Genomic DNA, 13,619 nt, shown 5'->3' on the forward strand with positions numbered 1-13,619 from the left:
CCAGGATTTCAACCCCCAGTCTCCTGACCCTCTCCAGGGTTCTATGTTACTTACGCTGCTCACAAAGGCTGGGCTTCTGTGGCAAAGTGAAGTAAGAGCTCAGTTAAAGGGATGCGATTCAGTTATCTGTGTGCTGACTGCAATCCGTCACCTCTCAGGTGCTGGGCAGATACCACACCAGGTCTCGTGGGAAGCTCGAGACGCAAAGCACCAAATATCGACCAGTGTGAAAAAATGGCAGTTCGGCGATGGGGCTGATACAGTTGTGAACATCATTATGGTTAAGATGTTCTGCCTTGATTACAAATTAAAGGCAGTAAGAACTAAAGGGCCTCGTAGAGGTAGACCCTCAGCAAGGAACTGTCTTCTTTGATTTCCTACCGGTACCGAGCAAAACAGCTTGTATTTTTGCAGGAACTCTGCAAAACTGTGATAAAATACAGCACGAAGTATTTCTTCAAGAAAATTCTCCACCTTGCAGTCAGGAGGAGGCTTCTGTTAACTTCCTGCTTAAAACACTTTGTCTCCAATTGCTAAAAGATTTTTTTTCCTTTTTTAAATCCTCAGTATTGGCCTAGAAAGCTCTTTACAGGCTGGCCTGGCCTGTCGGTCTCCCTCTCCACTCCAACTTCATCTGGAGCTATGCACGCACCACTCGAGACCCCAGCTCAGCTGACCTTCTCCAAAGTCTGCAAAGCCTCCTGAAGTGCCCAGGACCCAGACAAGCACTGACACCTCCTGTGACCTCTGAGGACTATCCCTTGTCACCTCCTCCCTGCTAAGTGCCTCCTGAGCACCGGGCACCTTCTAGAGGTGTCCTGATTATTTATACATTTCTGAGATCATGCGAACACTACCACCTTCCCTCATTCTGTGTAGCTCTAAAAGAGCAGGGACCAAAGTCACAGTTTGGGACCCTCCATCCTGCGGGAGAATGCCTGGCATGATCTAGGCACGGAAACGTGTTTCAAGGAATGAATGACACTTCGGAGGACACTATGTGACTGTTTAATGAAGGTGCTGACTGTTCTTTCTCAGCTATGGACATTCTCACCTGTGGACATACTTATCCTAGTTCTTAATCCTAAAGATTACCCTTTTACTATTCTAGAATCAAACTGGGAATGGTACTGCCACTGTCTCTTTGAAAGGTTGGGGGAAGAAACACTCAACTTGAAATTGGAAGGAAAAACAAGCAAACAAACAAAAAAACCCTCCCAATAAAAGGAAAACTGTAATGAGGGATGGCAGTCCAGTCCACGCCAACAGGCTGATCTTAAGTGTAGCCTAGTGAGGTGATTTTAACTTAAAGATGATTAAAGAACCAGAACAAGTGGCCTTTGATTAGCAAAAAAGGAAAAAATTCCAAATAGTGTTGTTACAGCACTTTTGGTTAAATTATGTATTGATAAGTAAAAAACATCAACCTTTAATTCCCAAAAAATGAAACCAAACAAAAAGGCTTGATATTTGAATTAAAAATATAAATAATTCTTTTAAATCGGCTCAAAGTAGTAGACCAATTTTTTATTTCTTCCCGTAGAGGGTTAAGATGGGTGAAGAATGACCGATACATCTACATAACCATATTCCCCCTCGCCTGAAAAAAGTAACTATAAAAATGCTATGTGAAAACTGTATGTATATTTCTTCAACACTCCCAACGTTTTCCCCACAGGCCTTCTCGAGAATAAACATGCAAGGTGTGGAGATGGCTCATGAAAAATTAATATTTTAATTACCACTTAAAATCTGCAGTAAGGGCACACCCATGTTTGAAATTTAAGGCGATGACATTTCCAATAGAAACTAGAAACCAATGCCATTCTTACTGATTCCAACAGTGTGTGAGCTGCTCAGCTTCGGTTCCAAGTAGGTGCAAACGCGGTCATGCACCCAACACGACTCTTACTTGAAATGCTCAATGTCCAGATGTTAGGAGGCAGAGGCACATAGTTAGAGATTATTTATAGCTACAGTGTTCTTTTTTTATTATGGTTGAGCCAAATTATGAGAATCCTTTACTTCGGTAGCACATAACCTTTCTGAAACTGCTTCAAACGAACCCCAGGAAAACATAAACCACAATACATTAAATATAGGTGCTAACCAAAAAACACAGAGCTTAGAAGGTGATCGTAAGACAGGAACACTAGTCAGAGGGTCCATAGACTCTGGCTAAGGAAATTAACCCCTCCGGGTGTCGGGTTCCTTGCTTACTAGTCGAAAAGGGTTCTTTGATTCACCATTAAAGCCTGATTCCTTTATCCTTTGGGTGAGAATGAGCCTGTTTAGAAACCAGCTAGGCTATTGGGAGGCCACACCCTCCCCAATATATCTCACTGCATATAAACCTTCTTGGCTTGGTGATTAGCTTTAAATTCACAGGGGGAGGCACTCAGCATGCGTCTGACCACTCCACCCTCATTTCCTGCCTTCCCTTGGAGACCCTGAGTCCCTGACCCCCTCTGCACGCTGGATGGCAGGCCCTCTGGCACACGCAGGACTGCCCAGGTTTCTGGGACACTGAGTTTTTCTGGGTGTCTTCATACCCATCTGTTCAAATACAGAAACGCCAAGGTTCATACCGTTCACCGCAAAAACGGCCAGAATGGGATCCTGTTTTGCAAGAAGTCACGGGGCAGAAGTTTTTGACACAGGCTGAGCTAAAAATGCTAGGCTGATGGACAAATAAACTGTCCAACAGGTGGAAACACCATTTTGGAAATGGAAATGACCGAAGTCCACAGCAGCAGGTGAAAAGCAGCAAGGGCCGCGAAGACAGAGCCACCTTCTCCTGATGGCACACAGCCCCAAGAGCAATTCGGACTTGAGTAACCCAAGATGCTTCCTCTCTATCTGTTTACAAAGGACAAGACTTTCCTTGTACTCCAGCTTCTCTGGGTCAGTCCTCCGTCATGCACTCAGTTCTTAACTAGACTCAAGTGATTTCGTTGCCGTTGCCGCGATTATTTCCTGCCATCTCGGCAACCACGTTCCGCAGAGAGGAAAGTCATAAAACAGCCACTAAAGGGAGACGTCGTGGGTGTGCATAATGATGGTTGCTAGCACTTTTCCAACTCCCAAATTAAACAGAGATAATATGCGGATTCTACACTATTTATATTAACTTAGTGCTGCTTTTCCCTGCTATAAACGCTCACTCACCCGAAAACTGGCTGGCTGCATAATTTGCCGGGAAAGAATGCCTGCATTTTAAATAAATTGTCTCGATCTGGAAAACCGAGCAACCAGCAAAGACCAGAGCAAGCAGTGCTCCAAACGGAATACTCACCCCTGTGCTCACAAGAGACAACATAATCCTCTCATTTAAGGCTAATGTTTCTCCTTGTTTCATCTTGATCCTCTTCTTATCCAGGCATTTCATTGCGTACCTGGAAACATAAATGTTATTGAAAGAGCTGCGCTGGAAAGAATCCAAGCTGCTTTAAACGATCCATGTCGTACTGGGGAAAGTTTCTAAAGACTCGGGAAATGTTTGAAAGAAGCAAAATGGTACTTGCTGACTGTCATGCAAAAAAAAAGAAAAAAATTATAAAAAAGAAATATTTATAAAAAAATGTATTTTTTAAATTTTGCACGCATTAAGAAAACATTTCAACGTGGAGCGTCCCTCCTCACTCCTTGGGTGGGGACGGCACACAGTAAGCTCCTTTCCAAAAGGACAGTGTGGAAGAGAGGGGACAGTGACGTTATGGTGGAGAAGCCTGACAAACGCGACCTCAAGTAGGCGGTCAAGGTCAGCATCAACAGTGAGGAGTCATGTTGACGATGGGCACCCATGATAGGACGCGATGAGAATGGTGTTCTGCCACTGGGGTCTTCCTTCCAAAAGCCCACAGCCCCAGTATAACCAGGAGGAGCATGTCTAAACTGGAAGACATCAAACAATACACCTGGCCACGGGTCCTCAAAGCAGCACAGCCCATCAGAAACAAGGAGAGTCCAAGAAACTACACAGTCTAAAGGAGCCTAAGGGGACGAGAGGACTTAAATGTAACACGGGATCTGGTTAACACAAAAGGCCATTGGGTAAAGAGTAAAGTAAAAAAGTAAAGGGGCGCCTGGGTGGCTCAGACGGTTAAGCGTCCGACTTATGCTCACAGTTTGTGGGTTCGAGCCCCGCATCGGGCTCTGTGCTGACAGCTCGGAGCCTGTTTCAGATTCTGTGTCTCCCTCTCTCTCTGCCCCTCCTCTGCTCATGCTCTCTCTCTGTCTCTCACAGATAAATGAACATTAAAAAAAATTTTTTTTAAAGTAAAGTAAAAAAACCCCAAAAAAGTAGAAACTTCAGTGAATAATAATGTATATTAGTTCATTTGTTAGGACAAATGTTCCATAGTAACGTAAGACAGAGATACTGGGTGTGTTTTTGAACCCTTTCTGTAAACCTAAAATTAGGTGTCAAAAATAAAATTCGAAATAAAAAGGTATCAGGGGCGCCAGGGTGGCTCAGTCGGTTAAGCATCCATCAGCCTCTTGATTTTGGCTCAGGTCATGATCTTATGGTTTGTGAGATCAAGCCCTGCTTTCAGCTCCATGCTGGGTGCAGGGCCTGCTTGGGATTCTCCATCTCCCTCCCTCTCTGCTTCTCCCTCCCTCTCTGCTTCTCCCTCATGCACTTACTCTCTCTCAAAAATAAATAAAATAAAATAAAATAAAATAAAATAAAATAAAATAAAATAAAATAAAATAAAATAAAAGTTTCTTTAAAAAATTTTAAATCAAAATAAAGCTTAAAAAATTAAGCAATAATTAAGATATTAATACCATTACACAAATAGAAGTTCCAGTTAAATGAGAACATGAAGTAGAGGGATGTGAATAAATTTGGTGAAAATAAAACTTTGGACATATTGTTGTTTAGTTGCTACTGTGTGTTGCAGTAGTGTGTGTAGTATTTAGCTTTTAGGAACTGTGATTTCAGCAGTGGTCAAGATTTTGCAAGAGTGCAGAGGGCAAGACTCAAACACTGGCAACCAACAAAATGAAAAGGGATGGCCCATGCTCAAAAAGGCACGTTCTAAAATGCTGTTTGATTGGTTTGTTTTTAGTTTTTTTAAGTAATCTCTGCACCCAGCGTGGGGCTCGAATGGACCACCTGGAGATCAAGAGTCACATGCTCCACTCACTGAGCCCACCAGGCAGCCCTGATTTGTTTTTAATCTGGATATTGAAGTTATCGTATTTTCAAATAATAAAAAGAATCTGTAAGACTTTCATATAAAAGTTGGTGGAGAAGAAAGAGCTGACAACTTAAGCTTTTTGAAGCCTTGGAACAAACTTCTATTAAGGTAATGCAGACATGCTATTTGGCATTCTCTACAATCGCAGGTTAAAGAAAGAAGGATGATTTGTCAGCAGCACAGCAGAAAGCTGAAAGGACATTTTCACAGGGGCCTCAGGGGCTTCAGAACTCTGTGTGTGACTGTAAGTCCCACTTTACAAGGCCCCGGCACACAATGTGGATGTTTGGCTGTGACGGGACACAGAAAATCCACTTGTTTCTAACCGATCATAACTCACAATGTTATGACTTAGCAAAAGAGAGAGGGATGTTCAAATTTGGTATTTGCTTTTCTTTTTAGAGAGAGAGAGAGTGCGTGCAAAGGAGCAGCATAGAGTGGGTGGTGGGGAGAGAGAGAAAGTGGTTGAGAATGTCAAGCAGGTTCCACGTCCCTCCCGGAGCCCAACATGGAGCTCGATCCCCCAACTCTGGGATCATGACCTGAGCTGAAATCAAGAGGCAATGCTCCACCGACCGAGCTACCCAGCCGCCCCCAAATTTGGTAATTTTATCGACTCTCCCAGGAGCTCTTTATAACAAATCCACTGATGGAGACGTTAATTTGCTTTAAGGGATTACACATGAAAACATATGAAGTAACGTGTTCTTCATTCAAGTTCTATGATGAATTTTCAAACTGTGTCCTACTGCTTCTATCACTAGCCCCTACCAGGCTGGCGTTTGGAAGAACGTTCAAACTGCAGACCAGAGAAGCTGGCACACACGGGCCTTGAGCCCCTGGGTTAAGCCAGTTGGCTGCCACTGGCTTCTGAGCGAGGTGGGTGGCAGTTCACAGATGGGCTCCAGGATCCACAGGGACTGAGCCTGGCCGCTTCCTAGCCATGGGACTCCCCGGTAAGTGTCTACCCTTGTTCTAGAAAGTGGAAGACAGTTTTCCACACACAGAGAATCGCGTGAAATAACCAACGTAATGCAGGGACACACGGTGACATTATTGACTTGCACATCATGTGGCAGATTAGCAGATCTCCTAAACACCTGGGCCGTGAGGAAGGCAAGCGAACACATTTGGTGAAACGGAATAAGCGCCAAAGGAAGAGCGACACTTAGCGTCAAAGTCCACCGCGGGAGTACAGAATCGGGACGAGAGACGGGGCCACAGAGGACTGTTCGCTAATACGGACTATGGAACAGGCAGTTATCTGCAGGCTTTACAATGTACCATCCCGTTCAATTCTCACAACCGGGAAGTATTTTCCCCACCCTACAGACTTGGGTGCAGAGGCCGAGAGAAGGCACAAACCTCGTGCCGGCCGGAAAGCGGAAGCCGGGTCTGACCCAGCCATGGGACGCCAGGGCCCCCACTCTGGATCACCAGGCCATCCTGTCTCAGCAGGGCACCAGACTTCAGATGCCCGAGTGCCAGACACTGGGTTCACCCCACGCAGGGCCCCAAAACAGGAAGACCAGTGGGTGTAAGTTAGTGAAGGTGAATTCCAGCCCCCACCTACTAAAGATCGTGCCAGTTACTGGACCTGTCTGAAAACTAAGAGGGCCACCTGGCAAGGCCGTCAGTGCCCGATCACGGGGAGGACCCGAGCAGAGGCTGAGTGATGACCCGGTGGTGGGGGGAGAAGGACACTGAATTCGCTGACCCCAATTACTCCTCTTACACTGACTCAGACCAAGCCGCACAGACTATTCCACTTTGCTGTTATTCTAAAAGGCCTGTCACTCGATCAAACTGGTGGTTCTGGGCCTATCAAACTGTATTTTCCCATTGTCTTTTGCTTTTGGATATATGCTCACGTAAACAAACTGCTTCTAAAAACTAGCCCCCTCCCCCCCCCGACACCCGCACCACTTAAGAACTCCACCATTCACTTTCCGGAAGAGCCTCACACCCGGCACACGTGCATGTTAACTGCCTCACATCAACTACCTGTACTATCAGCGGCCGACGCAGTCATGGAGACCCATGATCATGGCCCTCCTAGGAGGGCATCCTGTTCGCCAGGGCTCGAGCTACCCAACTACGGGAACCGACATCTGGGATGTTACACCACCGAAAAGCGTATGTGCTAAATCACGGGTGGTCACTGTCTAGAAGAAAAGTTCTCTCCTCTGCGAAGCAGAGAATTCTTTGCAACCGGATTGGCCCGGGAGGCGGCACAGAACGCCCCTTCTTGGTCACTTCTAGGTCCCAGACTGCTTCACCCACGGCCTGAGTGATAGGGGCTCATGACACACAGTCACTGGCTAACTTCCCATTTCACTCTACGTGATGGAAGTTCCAGCCAACTGTTCTCATTTCTGATGCCTCACAAAAAACAGCCCTTTTCTTTCTGAGGTTAAGTTACTTCAGGAGTGAGATCGGGGGCTTCCACAAATCTATGCAGGTATTTTCTTTTGACGCAAGCACAGAACCCATAGAAAGCTTACATTTTTCCAGTGTCTGCTTTCCTGCAACCATACACTTCACCAAATCCTCCTCGTCCAATGATTCTATGCACGCTGAAATCATTCATGGTCAACTGTGAATTCAAAACACGATACGAAAACACAGAACTGCATTAAAATCATGCTGTTGTTTTCATGCAACACACAGTTACTAAAAGAGCAATTCTGACAGCGGGATCTGCCCTTTCTGCGACTGATTCCCCGGGCTGCAAGACGAGATGGGCAAGGCTGCAAGACTTTCTAGAACCTCCATGTGCTCCACCCTCAAAGCGCACAAAAGGGAGGCGAGTGGGACGAGGACAGAGTGGGAGCCGAGTCAGGTTGTTTTTCCGCTCTCCTGCGTTTTAGGTCGTAAGCCGTATGCCCCGAACACAGGGGAGTGTGAAATTTCTAGTCCAAATGAAAAGCCACCTCAGCTACTCTGAAGCCGGAAGTGTGGGAACAGCTCAGCAATTCCAGGAACTGTCATGGTAAAAAAAGTAAGTCTACATCGAGGGCATCTATGTTTTCCTAACAGCGGGCCATATGATGAGAAAACTCGGCGGGTGCCGGCCATGTGAATTTTTTATCGATAACGTCAGGAAATCGCTAGGACTCATGCTGGGCATGTGAGCATGAAACAAGACCCGAAGTAGGAGGAAAGTGTATAAAGAGGCTTCCTTCATAAGCCCTTTCCTTGTGTCAGGATCTCAGCAATGCCCCACCTCCCAAGTAGCTTTAACAGTCTTCGATGGTACAAAGGCAGACAGTGAGCCCGATGTCTAAAGGGGCAGTCGGAAAAGAGCAAACACCTTAGTAGCTTAGGCATGCTGGCAAGTTAAGGGTCAGGTTCCTGAAGGGTTCCCCCCACACAGCCCTTGAAACACGTTTGCAGCCACAGCTAACTGGGCCCACAGGCCTCACATCTGATGCTCAGGGGACAGACAGCAGGACATGAGCACCCGGGGTCTGCTGAAGGAGCAGAAGCGTGAGAAAGCTCTATGGCAAATACAGAAGATATTTTTGAAAAATGTGTGATTTCCCTCTTGTTTCTACAATCCTGCCAGGAACTGTGAAAGAAAGGGGAAGTTTAAAAAAAAAAAAAAAAAAGAAGAAGAAGAAGAATTAAAAAAAAAAAAAACACACACACACACAAATGCTTCTCCCAATGGTATCCTCAAGTTAAAAAAAAAAAAAATCCAGTTGATGATTTTTCTTACTCACAAATGGACATGAAGGGGAAGGTAAAAGAGGCTGTATCAAGAAACAAGGGTATGGGGCACCTGGGTGGCTCAGCTGATTTAGCGTCTGACTATGGCTCAGGTCGCGATCTTCAGGTTTGTGAGTTCAAGCCCCGCGTCAGGCTCTGTGCTGACGGCTCAGAGTCTGGAGCCTGCTTTGGATTCTGTGTCTGCCTTTCTCTCTGTCCCTCCCCCACTCGTGCTCTCTTTCTCAAAATAAATAAATAAATAAATGAATAAATAAACATTAAAAAAATTAAAAAAAAAAAGGAGGGTTCTAAAAGTGAAGCAGGGGGCATGCCCCAGAACTTGAGGTTGAAAGCTGGAAGCAGATGAGCCTTTCGGGAAATGTGTGTTACAAAGTAGCCGGTTTCTGAGGACTGCTTTTCTCACTCTCAAAAATATTAAAAAAATAAATAAATTTTAAAAAAAGGAGATGAAACCTTGGGCTAATAAGAGATGCCATCATTCTTATGACAAGATTAGACCTAATAATAAGAAAGAGAAGAGACTCTTTACCAGGATGCCGAAAGACAAGAGCATGCGGGAAGCACATTCTGTAGGAGACTTGTATTTTTTACTACTATTTCTGTGGGTCAGTCACTGCTTAAAATACCCTTTCTTAACTAAATAAACACATCCTTATATGAATGGGAAAAAAGAGAATTAAACCTCGAACTGTTTATGAAACCGGGTACGGGGGGATGAATTCTTCTTACGTTAAAGCTGTAAGGGAGACATCTGTTAGTGGCGCATTACCCGTGGGAGTGTGCTCCGGGATAAAGTATTTTCTCACGAAGTTAAGCCAGAGGAAGTTTTTATTTAAAAAAAAAAGGGGGGGGGGAAAGAATTAAGAGGATACTCACATGGATGTTTAATTCTACGTTTTTCCACTGGCAAAATCGGGTGAACTTGTCACTAAAAAAAGAATATAATAATGGTCACTGAAGAGTCACGTGTCACAGGAGTCGGGTTGACTGGGCAATGTTAACAGACAACCTCGGACGGAACACCTGTGTTGCTTCTTGACCAGAGGCATGTTTTCTTCAACATGTTTTTCGCAAAGCATTCCCCAGGATTCGCGGCTTTATTTTACGATTCAGGTGAAAGACGGCGTGTTCCCCTTAAACTGTGGTTACTGCGTCTTTATCTGAATCGGCACCGTCCAAGAGAAGGCCTAACGTGAGCCACGCTGGTAGTTTAATCTGAATACCATTACTTTCCTGAACCCCAGTACAGCAAAAGAACTATCATCTCAACACGTAATCGGTATAAAATTAGTAGCGAGGCATTCTACAACCTAGTTCCTACATTTGGTTTTGAAACTTAAGTGTGTATTTTGCACTTGGAGCCCATCTTCATTCACACTCGTCACACCGGTCATTTCAAGTGCTCAGGAGTCACACGTGGCTAGTGGCTACCATACCGAACCAGGCCGCTCTAAGCGACAAGGAAATTAGTATTCGTAAAGAATTCTAAGAACAGCAGACACCCCATGGGGCTTTTCATGTGCAAGGCCCTGGTCAATGAAGATGCCCATTCCGCAGCAGAGGAGACCCAGGCGTGGCCAAGGTCACACAGTGAGAGGAGTGGTGGGGCCAGACCTGAACCCAGACCCAGCACTGTTGCTCCAAGCCACAAATGCTGTAGGAGAAAAAGCCCCTGAGGCTAGAATCACAAGATGAGCCAAGTCCTACTGAGCCGATTTGCTCCCACAATTTACTCAACTGCGTGATGAATAGATTTTTCTTCTAGGAAGTAAGAAAAATACCTATCCCCACACCTATTTTAATACAGACATGATTTTCATTAATTAATGAGCAACGCCGTCTAAGGGGTGTGTTTTAAAACATTTTTTCAAAAGAATTGCATTCTTGATTGAAAGCTCCTCAAAGGCAAAGAATATTCTTGGTGACTGCTGGATTTCACGTAGCCCCTGGCACAATTCCTTACACAGGCACAGTATCCAGGGTTCTTTGAATGCATGAATGAATGAATGAATGAATGAGAGAGAGAGAGAGAGAAAGGGAGAGGTGGGGGGAGGGAGAGAGTACTTATGAAATGCACGGTACAGGAATTATCAGCACTGTAACAGAATGCCTTAAGGCATCTAAATATCCCAGTTTCCTGGGGGTTTCATTTAATATGCCTTCTTAGGATCTTTTAAAAATATTGCTGAGGCTAATATAATCACGTTGAAAATCAAAAGCAGAAGAACTCTTTACAATTCTGAGGCATCTTTTGTCAATGAATCTAAAATGAAGCTTACAGAGTGTTTCACTGATCTCCCTATCATCTCTGTGGGGTTAGTCAAATTATATTTGGAGAGTTTCTGAAAGTTATTTCAAACGTTTTGGTTTTTTTTAAAGCATGATGCGTCCAACCAGCAAACACACACTGGGGTGCTCTCTGTGCTTACACCATGGCCGTGCCTTTGAAATTCACTTGGTGTGTTGGCCCAGCTCCTACTCCCTTCCCTCATGAATTCTCGAGCTCAGAGCTGGCAACAGGGGCTGGTGATCCGGAGATTTACAAAATTTACAAGATTTACAAACTTGCGAACTAGCTGGGGAAGATTAACAACCTGGGAGAGAACCATCCTGCTGACCAAGAGAAGAGGGAACCAAATCCCAACACATACCCTGCCCTAAAAGAACACACCCCCCCCCCAAAAAAAGGAACACCCTCAAACTCCCATTTTGCCCTTGAGGTATGGGTTTGCTGTAACAAGCTCTTCTTTAGGAAGTACAGATAGCCCCCAGGGTGTCCGGGGTCAGTCATGTGTCCATGGAGGTTCTCTGAGTGCTATTTTTGGTCAATACCTAAAGCTGGAATTGGGCACTTCCTGATAGAAGAGGAACTAGGGCTGAGGACAGAGCAGAGCCTGGGCAACAGAGGGCTCCTGACAGCCAGCGCCCTTGCAGATGATATATGGCCACCCCAGAGGGAAGAGCAGAGGTTAAAGATACAAAAACAACCGGGGTGCAGTGCGGGCAGGGTGTAGGGTAAGCATTTTTAACCCCAATCTGTGACTCGGGCTTAAGACTGCTGGGCAATTGAAGTTCACTGCCTGACGGAAGCTCACATCCCAGATTCAGCCCCGCCTGGAACTTAGCCCTGGGGCCCTGCCTGCTTCAAGTGAAGGCACAGACCGGCCAAGGCACTGCTGAAGATTTCCTCATTATTACCAGGCTGCAGTGCAGGCCCTTGAGAGACCGCCTTCACCGTGAGACCCTCGGGGAGTGTGGCCAGTCCCGCCGAGGCCGAAGGCTACAAGGTTCTATTTATGGAGTGCCCACGCTTTTCAAAACCCAAACACGAAACTCTAGGTCTGACAACGGAGTTTTTAAATTCTCATTTGAGACTGTGGTCGCAGAAAAAGAACCCAGGACGGTGTAAAAATGAAGAAATTCGCTTTTAAAAAACATTTACATGATACGGTGAATAGTTTCAGAAAAGATGATTTCAGAAAATCCAGTACACGTGCTGGCCTAAAGCGCAAACAGCTGGGGTGTGTGTGTGTGTGTGTGTGTGTGTGTGTGTGCGCGCGCGCGCGTGTGTGTGTGTGTGTAAATGCAAACAGCTGGTGTGGGGGGGGGGGGGGCACTAAGAGCCAAAGGCCCGACCAGCAGGGAGAAAAGTGACAGGAAGGCTGGCCTGGTGGCTCATGAAAGAACCTAAGAGCAAAGAGCTACAGGACGCCCCCCCTCCGAGTTTTATGCCCATCCCTGTTTTTCCCCTCTGCCCCAACGATCACGTAAAAGCTCTCAGCTGACCCAAGAGTTGGAAAGGTCAGATTTTCGAACTAACGGAGATGGAGACAGCGAGGGCAGGCCTCCCGCTGAAACCCAGCCAGCCTAGCCCCTCGGAATAAACTACTGCTTTCTGGCAAAGTCTCTGCTCCTGCTCAGAGAAGTGTAATAATCATTTGTATGCATATTCGCTTCCCCCAAGTACTGACTCTACTCCAGGATAAAATTGTCTCTTGAACTCTAGTGGAATCACACCACCACGTTTTTTGTTTTGTTTTGTTTAATTACTTTAGTTCAGAGACTATGGGGAGGGGGGAGCAAAAAACCGCCGTGAAGAAGCATTTGTTTTTAAAGGGCAATTATGGAACAGCTGCGGGGCTGCTCCAGCACTGAGACACAATCATCATGTCGCTTGTCAAGAAATTAGCCGAGTCTGTGGAGAGGAGCACGGTCTGTGCGAATGCAAATTCGGATTCAGAAAAGCCCCAATTCCAGCAGTGCCTGTTCACAGAGGAATACTCGAAATCCTGATGTTTGCCCGACTGCTGGGTGACTGAAAGGGCACTTTTGCAGGCAGCATCGAATGCGTTCAGGGTTTTGTAGGACAAGCACACACGTATAGTCTGAGTCACTCAAAGGGAACGTATTTAGCAGGGATCGCAATAACGTATATGAGCACAGACATCTGCCTGGACCCTTCAGTTCCATTACATGAGGAATCAAGTGCAGGCCTGATCCACTTTCAGGGGCAGGATCTCAAAGTGCAAACCAAGGAATGAGGTTAGCGGAACAGGGCTTGCATTAGCAAAGGTGTCCCAATAAGCTACTTTTAATGTTGTGGTTCCATAGTCTATTTAAACTTTAGACCATTTTGAAGCTAAAGAGATTCAAAATGAAGAGACATTAAGATATGTGAAT

The 13,619-nt window shown here is 45.6% G+C and overlaps 1 protein-coding gene across 5 annotated transcripts in view; it reads right to left on the reverse strand.

Annotated features, from left to right (window-relative positions):
- The window catches only part of GRK3 (G protein-coupled receptor kinase 3), a 130,848-nt gene that overhangs the window by 41,284 nt on the left and 75,945 nt on the right, over window positions 1-13,619 (reverse strand). For 3 of the 5 annotated variants that reach the window (XM_053206506.1, XM_027050858.2, XM_053206508.1), the window contains 3 exons: window positions 9,816-9,867; window positions 7,712-7,803; window positions 3,296-3,395 (listed from right to left, as the gene is read on the reverse strand). In XM_053206506.1, the coding sequence (XP_053062481.1) occupies window positions 3,296-3,395; window positions 7,712-7,803; window positions 9,816-9,867 (244 nt within the window). The remainder of the gene's footprint in view (window positions 1-3,295; window positions 3,396-7,711; window positions 7,804-9,815; window positions 9,868-13,619) is intronic. The other 2 variants (XM_053206505.1, XM_053206507.1) reach the window with 2 other exon arrangements.

Source organism: Acinonyx jubatus, chromosome D3 (genome assembly GCF_027475565.1).
Source record: "Acinonyx jubatus isolate Ajub_Pintada_27869175 chromosome D3, VMU_Ajub_asm_v1.0, whole genome shotgun sequence".
Taxonomy (NCBI): domain Eukaryota; kingdom Metazoa; phylum Chordata; class Mammalia; order Carnivora; family Felidae; genus Acinonyx; species Acinonyx jubatus.